The 10,084-nt window shown below is 41.8% G+C and overlaps 1 protein-coding gene across 2 annotated transcripts in view; it reads left to right on the top strand.

The window, feature by feature from the left end:
* AOAH (acyloxyacyl hydrolase (neutrophil)) overlaps window positions 1–10,084 on the top strand; it is a 189,970-nt gene that overhangs the window by 72,368 nt on the left and 107,518 nt on the right. The window contains exons 8-10 of one of the 2 annotated variants that reach the window (XM_010831159.1): window positions 6,872–6,932; window positions 8,036–8,106; window positions 8,978–9,026. In XM_010831159.1, the coding sequence (XP_010829461.1) occupies window positions 6,872–6,932; window positions 8,036–8,106; window positions 8,978–9,026 (181 nt within the window). Of the gene's footprint in view, window positions 1–6,871; window positions 6,933–7,963; window positions 8,107–8,977; window positions 9,027–10,084 lie in introns of both variants that reach the window. The other variant, XM_010831158.1, reaches the window with a different exon arrangement.

Raw genomic sequence — 10,084 nt, 5'->3', positions numbered from 1 at the left:
AATTCCATCACCTCCACTAGCTTTGTTCGTAGTGACGCTTCCTAAGGCCCACTTGACTTCACATTCCAGGATGTCTGGCTCTAGGTAAGTGATCACACCATCATGATTATCTGGGTCATGAAGATCTTTTTTGTATAGTTCTTCTGTGTATTCTTGCCACCTCTTAATATCTTCTGCTTCTGTTAGGTCCCTACCATTTCTGTCCTTTATAGAGCCCATCTTTGCATGAAATGTTCCCTTGGTATCTCTAATTTTCTTGAAGAGATCTCTAGTCTTTCCCAGTCTGTTGTTTTCCTCTTTTCTTTGCACTAATAGCTAAGGAAGGCTTTCTTATCTCCCCTTGCTATTGGTTGGAACTCCACATTCAAATGGGTATATCTTTCCTTTTCTTCTTTGCTTTTCCCTTCTCTTCTTTTCACAGCTATTTGTAAGGCCTCCTCAGACAGCTATTTTGCTTTTTTGCATTTCTTTTTCTTGGGGATGGTCTTGATCCCTGTCTCCTGTACAGTGTCATGAGCCTCCGTCCATAGTTCATCAGGCACTCTGTCTATCAGATCTAGTCCCTTAAGTCTATTTCTCATTTCCACTGTTAATTGTAAGGAATTTGATTTAGGTCATACCTGAATGGTCAAGTGGTTTTCCCCACTTTCTTCAATTTAAGTCTGAAATTGGCAATAAGGAGTTCATGATCTGAGCCACAGTCAGCTCCCGGTCTTGTTTTTTGCTGACTGTATAGAGCTTTTCCATCTTTGGCTGCAATGAATATAATCAATCTGATTTCAATGTTGGCCATCTGGTAATGTAGGGACCACTCTAATGACCTCCTAAAGGAAATCAGTCCTGAATATTCATTGGAAGGACTAATGCTGAAGGTGAAGCTCCAACACTTTGGCCACCTGATTCGAAGAACTGATTCATTGGAAAAGACCCTGATGCTGGGAAAGATTGAAGGTAGGAGGAGAAGGGAACAACAGAGTATGAGATGGCTGGATGGCATCATTGACTTGATTAACATGAGTTTAGCAAGCTCTGGGAATTGGTGATGGACAGGGAAGCCTGGCATGCTGAAGGTCCATGGGGTGACAAAGACTGAGTGACTGAACTGAACTGAACTAATAACCTCATCCAAACTTAACATCTGCAAACATCCTCTTTCCAATGAGTTCCCATGCACAGGCACCAAGGGTTAGAACCTCAACAGCTCTCTTTGGTGAACACAGTTGAATCCACAACAGAGGCACTTTTCCTATGTTCCTCCATCCTTCATCTCATCAGCTTCATGGAAGCTAAAGCCACTGAACAGCCCCCAGTCTGCTTTGAAAGTATCTCAGGAGAAGAGAAGGCTGTGCTTCTGACCCACATTCAGAACCTCTTAGTTTAAAAACTTTTCCTGGTTCATCTGCCCACATGAGTTCCTGTAAGCCAGCTGTGCAAAGTGCTGGCCTAGATCCCGGAAACAGTTATCAACACTGCTTTTCATGAATAGAGGTGGAGGCGGACAGCATCAGGATATGAGGAGTGGAGGGGGAATATCAGACATGAAAGAAGATGCTGGGAGGCTGAGAGACAGCCAGGTCCCTAGGTCCCCCGGCCCCTGATCATTTCATCATACCTAGCTCTTGTTGAATTGAGACTCCTGTCTCCTCCTTGCTGAAATCATCATTACATTTTCTGTGTCAAATGTGGGCCTGCAGGACCAAAACGACATCTCTGCAATTGAACCACCTTTGAAACACTGAATTCAAGAGCATCTGTGGCCAGAGATTTTCCTGGCCCAATTTAAAAGGGAAATTCTTTTTATGAAAAAGCAATATGTTTTTTTCTTCTTCTAAAACATTGTGCTTCTAGTATAATTCATACCAGGTCACAATTTATTCAGTGCTGTTTGGTTTATAAAGCACATTTAAATGCAACCTCATTTATTCTTCAAATAACCTGTGGCTCAGTGATAATAACGACAAGGAAGAATAACCCAGTACTGTCTCTTTACCAAGAACTCTTGTAAATGCAGCCCTGTTAGCAGACCCCATTTTTGTCCCCCTTTTTAAATATGTAAAGTTATTTTCCCCAAGTCACAGAACTAGTCATGGATACATATGATATTTGGACCCAGAACCATTACACTGTCTGTCCCTTGACCCTGAGCCCCACTTTCAGATGAACAAGTTGGTTCTAGTTCATTTAATGCCTGACCCACTAACACAGTCAGCAGGTAGTAGAGACAAGACCCACATGTCTTCTACTGCATTAACCCTTCCATAAAATCCCCTCCAATAAGAATGCCTTTCCTGCTCCTTGCCTCTCCCTGTGCCCTGCTGTTTGTTCTAATGCCTTCAAAATGCAATGGTGGCATCTCCACCCATGGTAAGAAGTTTTCCAGCTCCCAGCCTGTCTTCAGCCATGTAGCTAGCCTCCTCGGTACCCCGCGCTCCCCGGCACCTGCTCCTGCACCCTGTTCTTCCCTGGCTGCTTCCCCATCAGTCTTCCACACCTACCAACAGCTTTTGAAGAGTGAGGAAACCATTTCTTGGTCAACTTTTTAGCCCTGGTCCCTACCATAGTGCTTGACCTCAGTAGGGACTCAGTAAAGAAACAAATGAATAAACAAAGAAAAAACACTAATTTATTAGAGACACAAATGTGTAGGATACCAGGCTACTACCTTGGGGCAACCAACGATTTTGTTGTTTTGTTCTGATCAGAATTCACAGTGCCTATACACTGCCTAATTTTTTTTATTGCAGCAATGGTGAGCCAGGAGGGTCCCCTCTTAATATCTATAATTTGTTCTTTTTATTGAATTTCCAAATGCTTAAGCCCACCTATGTATTATTTCACATAAATTCACACAGGCTATCATATCCTGTGTTAATTGCATTTTTATTTCATCGTTCTTGGCTTTTTTCATTTGTTCCTTCTTGCTTATGCCCCACTCTTGCCACTCACCTCAGTCCCTATCCCCACCACACAGTGAGCCACATAAACATGCCAGGATGTGTCTTTCCATGGTTTGCTCTGCTTTCATTGCATCTTACAGAGATGCATGTAACACATCCACGTGCAGAAGAAACAGAGCCACTCTGACCCTGCACTGCTGCCTGGGATTCAAATGTGAGGCAGATACTCATGGATACTTTATTTTCCCTAGTTTTCTTTTGTTGTAATGCCCCAGTTTCATGACACAGTTTTAGGCGTTTTGAGCTTGAATAGCTCAATATTATGTAACAAATAACATTCAGCTGCAGTCACAATTGCTCACTGGGTCAAGCTTGTCAGCCAGACCCCAGGCAAAGGGCAGGAGCAGCAAGCAGGTGATCAGCTGCACCAGCCAAGGTGATAAATGGAGTTCTGGGTATCTTCACTGTAAGTTTCCTGTTTTAAACATCTTTGCTGCCACAAACATTAGTTTCACCATATAACTAATTAGCCATGAGGCTAGTTACACAATTAAAGAGACTTTATTACTAAATACAAAATATCTGAATATATTTAAAGGGTGAAAAGTGAAAGTCAGTCATGTCCAACTCTTTACAACCCCATGGACTGTAGCCTACCAGTCTCTTCCATCCATGGGATTTTCCAGGCAAGAATACTGGAGTGGGTTGCCATTTTCTTCTCCAGGAGATCTTCCCAACCCAGGGATTGAACCTGGGTCTCCCACATTGTAGGCAGATGCTTTACCATCTGAGCCACCAGGGAAGTCCATTTAAAGGGTGCGTAGATTTAACGGCACTACTGTGCAGATGACTGACCTTATTCTGTGACTTGTGCCTGAGCACTTGTCTTCCAGGGCTTTCATTCTTAGTGTTTTACACATTGATTCGCCTCCTCATTCAGCATCACAGTTTTTCTTTTTGCTAAAATTTCTTCCTTTGTTAGAGGAGGTATCAACTTCCAAATACTAGGATGCATATTTATACCCAAGCTTTGTATTGCATCCCATTCCTGTGCTTTTGCCTAGAAAGGAGCCTGGTGGGCTACTGTCCATGGGGGTGCAAGAGTCGGACACCTCTGAGCACACACACATTTGTATTGCGTTAGGAAAGCCTCTACACTGTTGTGTGATCCTGGCATCTTGTCACATGTCTGTTGATAAACATTCCAGAGGTTTATGGGAAATGTGAGCTCAAACCCGCGATTTTTCAGGCGCTCAGCCTCTTTCTCCTCTACTGCAGTGTGTTTAGAAATAAGAAACTGGCTCTTGGGGCAAATCATCATCATTTGTCATGATTTTTGTATGATACATATCAAAACAAACTATCAACCAGTCATTTTACCTTTTATGGCAAAATTGTCTTATGGCCAATTAGTTACACAGTGAGAATGTTTGTAACAAAAATGCTTGCTGTGAAGGTACTTACAGCAAAGAAGTTTACAGTAAAATTATCTAAAAATAACGGGCATGCATAACAGGATTGGACATTGTATGGCTGGGAACCTGAAAATCTGAAGAGAATCCATGGGTTGAATTGGGGATATATCCAGAAACTAAAATGTCATAAGAGCAGACAACTTAGGCCTGTTTGCCCAGTCCTAGAAGCCACCCTTGGAATAGCTGTTAGCACTGTGCATAATAAAGAAAAGAGCTAATATTTTGTGAATACTTATCACATGCTTGGCACAGGTCTTCCTTGCTTCACATAACAACTCATTTAGTCTTTGCAACAGTCCAAGGAAGCAGGTACTGACATTGACCCCATTTACAAATGAGCCAACAGATGTAAAAATGGTGAAATAATTTTCCTTAAGGTTATGTACAGCAGACCTGAGATTCAAATCCAGGGAGTCTAATTTCAGAACCTAGAGCTATGTTATAGGGCTTCCCATATTTTTCCTTCCTACTAGAATGCCTGTCACCCAATTACTTGCTTTGAAAATGCTTTCTAATCCTTTAACTTTCACTTTAAGATTGCCTCCCTCCCTGTAGAGAGGGAAATGTCTTCCCTCTGCGTGCACAACCCTCTTAGAGAATTTTCTCCATAGCACTGTAGCTATCTATTAATGCATTGTTTTCCCCAACCATCACTGAGTTCTTCTAGCATAGGAAATGTATCTAATACTCATCCTTAATATCTAATATGATGTCTGGCACATGGTAGGGACTTCAAAAATAGCTATGGAATGAATGAATGAATATTTTGGCATACAACCAGGTACCTGTAAGGATACACAATGTTTCAAATTTATATACAATTTTGCAGAAGCAATGATAGTAAAAGTCAACAATGCTTTATCCAAAACCTTGGAGCCAGATGTAATTTGGAATTCAGAATTTCCCAGATTTTAAGAAAGTGACATATCATGCGTATACTATAACTCCCCACACTCACACTCTTAGCACTCCTGATTAAACACATTTATATTTCAGCAGTGAAATATATGGATAGTCATATTAAGTAGGGTATAGGTTATGAATTGCCTTAGATTGGTTTAGGTCAAATTTTGCCATCAAATAAATTAGCTTCAACATTGAAAATAAGAAACCACTCTTGGTTTTCAGGACTGTTTGGATATGCAGGCTATGAATAAGGGATTGTGGAGTTTATGTAAATTGCAACTTATGAGATTTAGGATGGCCGATTTACGTATGTCTAGAATGTGTGGTTTTGGTTAGTTACTTTGAGCCTTTAAAATAAACAAGTAAAGGTTAATTTAATGACCAAACGTTCTAATTCTAGAAATAACTTATTGTTCCTTCCTTCAAGGACAAACTCTCACCCCAAAGGTGGCAAAGGTAGGAGGAGATAGTTTTGGCATCATTGAGAAAGACCTTTTACCCAGTGCTTTTTCTCAGACTGATAATACGGCTGTGTGGGTTTGTTCATCCTCTCTCTCCTCCCTACCCCATCCCTCTCCCTCCCCCTCTTCCTCTTATTCTTTCTCTTGCTCTGTGTCTTTCCTCCTTTTCTCAACTAGGAGCCTAAAACAGCTATCCAAGAGGTCAGATACATACATAGGAGAACCTTACCTATTCTTACAGGGGATGTCATCCGCAAGAGATCTGTAAAGTGGACTTCCAGTGGCTCCACCACCCCAGAGCTCCTAAGACAGGCTCCACACCACCAGTTAGGCTCCATGCTTGCTCTGGCTGAATTCGCTAGCCTGGAGACTCTCAGAACTGCTGAGAAGCTCTTGATTCAGAAGACCATTTACTAAAACCTATAAGGGAGCATGTTACTCTCTCTACATTCTAAGCTCCAAGAGTAACCTCACTCTGCCGTATGATGGCACTTGCCTGCTACTCTGTAAGTGATTCTCCTAAAGGGAAAACAGTGTTTGCCATTTGGAAGCTGGGGAAAGTCTGGTAGTGAGGACTTAAGGGAAATCCTCGCTCAAAGGAGGTATCTGTAGTTCTTGGCATTAATTGCTCGATCATCAATCACATCAATTACACCCGGCTCTTAAAGGGGAGTGACAACTAAATGCCTAACGGGTCTCAGATGAAGTGATTTAAAAGAGGAGAAACTTAAGAAAAGACTTCTGTCCCAGAATGTGTAAAATGTGTAAAATCTCTAGTACTAAGTTCATTGACTGGACCAAAAAGGCAGTCTCCTTTCCTGAGGACCTCAACAGCCATATCCCATGGCCTCTAAAACTTGAGTTCATTATATTTTACTTACCCATATAGGCCAAGTAAAATGTCAGAGAGAAAATCATTCTGTTGAGTGGCGAGTAGGAATAAGCAAAGTTGGGCTGGTACTCAATTTTATCTTTACTTTTTAAATTTTTATTTAGGCCCTTAATTTTATTTTTAGAATGGGGTTTTGTTAAGTAAACTCAACACAGTCATATCTAAACATGTCTGTATTTATTTTCACAAACACGCTTTCTTTTTTCTTAGCTCACAGGTGTTTCATTTTCTTTCTTCTAGAAGTATACAAAAGTCTGTGCCATTCAAAGATGCCGATTCAGACAAATATAGTGATTTCCCAGTAAGTATTGTTAAGAGTAACCAGACATTCAGTAAATATTGCATTGCTTCCTATAAATTTCTTTCCTTTAATAAGACAAGATTGAATGCCATTTGAATGTATTATTAATTTGATAATACACCATTTTATAATGTTTATATACCTTTATGCTATCTCCACATGGACCATCAAAGTGGATCTTAGTCCTAGACTGTTTTCATTTCCTGAAGCCATTCCCAGCTGGAATTCTCCATGGGGATAACAGTTATCTTGAAAACATGTCATGAATTATTTTCAAAATTCTTAAATATATTTTAACTTACTTTTTAAAAGTGTATATGTGTTTGTGTGCACATGTTTGATTTAGAACAGTTAGGATATCATAATATTCTCTGTGAAATTCAACAAGCAAGTAACAGATGTCACAAACTTTCCAAAGTTGATGGGATCTCAGATACTGTACCTGGCAATTCGAGCAATAAAAGAATTGTTTGACATCATCGTGGCTCTTAATCCTTTTGAATCAGACATGTCAAAAATACAATAAATCCATGCAAGTAACCAGTTTGGCTAGAGTTTTTAATTATTCAGTAAAATTATTAATCGTTGAACAAAATAAACCAATTGCTTTGGGGCCTGAGAAGGTTGATGATTAATAGAGAAAGTTCAAGGAGTTGGATGGCCCTGCTGTGTGTGGAAGTACACATAGACACATACACATGAACACACATGTACACACAGACACGCGTGTGTGAAACATGCATTTGCATAACCACCCATGTGAATGTACACATGCTCACGACTTGAAAATTCACACAGGTGCACCCCCATGCTGTCACATATTGGCACACACACAACAGTGCACACACACACCACACACACACACACGCACACGCACACTTATGCTACACCTGTGATTGGCCCTGGCACCATATTATATTTCACCTCACTCGGGAGGTCGTAGCATATTCACCTTAATTTTCTTGGTGATCTCTGGTGTTCCCAGACTATATTTGAATTTGAAACTGCAGATGTCAATCCCCCTCTGACAGCTCGGACTGGCCCTCACCGTGGACAACATCAGAGCAGAACTGACCCTTCCTGTGTGTGCCCTTCACTTTCAGACACTGCGGGGCTTTTATTGGCGAGGGAGAGATTGCAATGACAGCAACAAGATGGCATACCCAGGCAGAAGGTAATGGTCTCTGCTCATCACTGATTTTGAAAATTACCTTCTGAAAAGGAGGCGGGAAGCATAATTATCTCCTCCAGCCTAGGGGATTCGTGCTTACAGAGAGAAGGGACGTCCGTGTCCTCACTGAAGTAAAACTCAATGAAACAAACCAGTAATTGTTCATTTTATTGCCCCCCAAAATGCTCATCGAGCATTGCCAAGCATTCTGCATCATGCTGCGTGGTAAACAAATAGAAATACGAGTTTACAGTCTAGTGGAAGAAACAAGTGAGTAGACAGGTTATTGTGGACATTTATCCATCCGCCTGCTCAAGCTCTACAGGCAGCCCTGGGCCCAGAAAGAGTAGCCTTTTCCACCAAGAGTAAGGCAAGGACTGCAGGGAGTGGAGTGCCAGTTTCATTTTAGTCCCAGGATGATGTTCAGCCAATCACATCTCAAAACTCAAACTGGATATGCCAGCCTTCATCTTAGCTGTGACTACAGTGCTGAAGCATTAACCAGATGTTTGGGACTTTAGAGGCGTAACTTTAATGGTGTTGCCTGTCTGAAGAAAATAGACTGCAGATGTGTTCATTACGCTCATCAGCACCATTACCCAACAATACCACCCATGAACGTAGTCAGTTATGAAAAGGCTGCATTTGGTCCCCAGCTCCCAGCAAGTACCCAAAGCCAAGAGAATGACAAAGAGGCCGAGTGAGGGTTCTGTGGGCCACAACACACAATGGTGTGTGGCATTTTCCCTTGAAGAACCTGTTGGTCATCAGTGACACTTGGTGTAGCACTCATTGATTCATTCCTTCATTTGTGAAGCTGACATTCAGAGTGATAAATATATGCTGAAGACTAATGTGGCTGTCCTCTCTGTAGGCCAGACAACTGGGACTCATATCAAGATTCAAACTGTAACGGCATTTGGGTAAGCAACTAAATTCAGACTTAACCCTATTCTCTGGCTTTCTGCCCTCCTTACAAGCCCATTGCCTGTTTGCTTAGTTAGACCTGAGGAAGAAGATAAGATGGTAGGCTAAGGCAACTCTTTTTCTGCTGTTTGAAAGAGCAGCATAGAATCCAATCACACGTGAAAAGTGTCAATGATGTAATGAGAGCTGAGGCTCTCTCAGTCACAGCCACTGTAAGTCTTGTTTAAGGTCCCTCACATCTAACCCCTTGGTTCTGTCTGAAACAGTGTGAAATTAAATGAATCATGGTGTTAGCAAACTTTTTACAGCAACCCAAACAGCTGGTGGAGCAAATCACATGCTGTCACCGTTTCATTGCAGCCATTTTTTTCCTGTTTCATAAGGCTAGCCAGGCAGAGTGGAAATTACCTTTGTTTCCCCACTACCTACATCCCGAGGCATCTATGCGGCTACCCTGGTTCCTCATGAATAGATTAGTAGCTTCCAGTAGAGAAAAGGGAAGGAAGGAGAAAAGCCAAACACTTATCTGAGGACAGTAATGGCAGCAAATCTAAATTTTGTGAGGTCTTGAACTTATAGGATTTGAGGGCTCCTCACCCACTCCCGTGTTCTTGCCTGGAGAATCCCAGGGACGAGGGAGCCTGGTGGGCTGCCACCTATGGGGTCACACAGAGTCGGACACGACTGAAGCGACTTAGCAGCAGCAGCATGAAGTAAAAAGTATACCAAATACAAAATCAAGTATAAAAGTATGATTAACTAGAATGATAAAAGAAATCTTAACAAATTCCTGGAGTCTTGGAAATTCAGGTCACTTTCTTTTGAGATCTCTTTTCCAATTTACCAGGAGTGCTTAAGTGGAAACATTATTCTGACTGCAGCCAGACTCCTCTCCACCTAAAACACTCTACAGCTCCCAGCTGCTCCCAGCACTCACACAGGCAGGGATCATACAAACAAGGGGCCTTGAAGTTTAAGATTCCACCCCACTCCAGTACTCTAGCCTGGAAAATCCCATGGATGGAGGAGCCTGGTAGGCTGTAGTCCATAGGGG

This window comes from Bison bison, unplaced genomic scaffold (genome assembly GCF_000754665.1).
Source record: "Bison bison bison isolate TAMUID 2011002044 unplaced genomic scaffold, Bison_UMD1.0 scf7180017864525, whole genome shotgun sequence".
NCBI lineage: Eukaryota > Metazoa > Chordata > Mammalia > Artiodactyla > Bovidae > Bison > Bison bison.
This window is presented reverse-complemented; position numbering and strand designations above follow the sequence as displayed.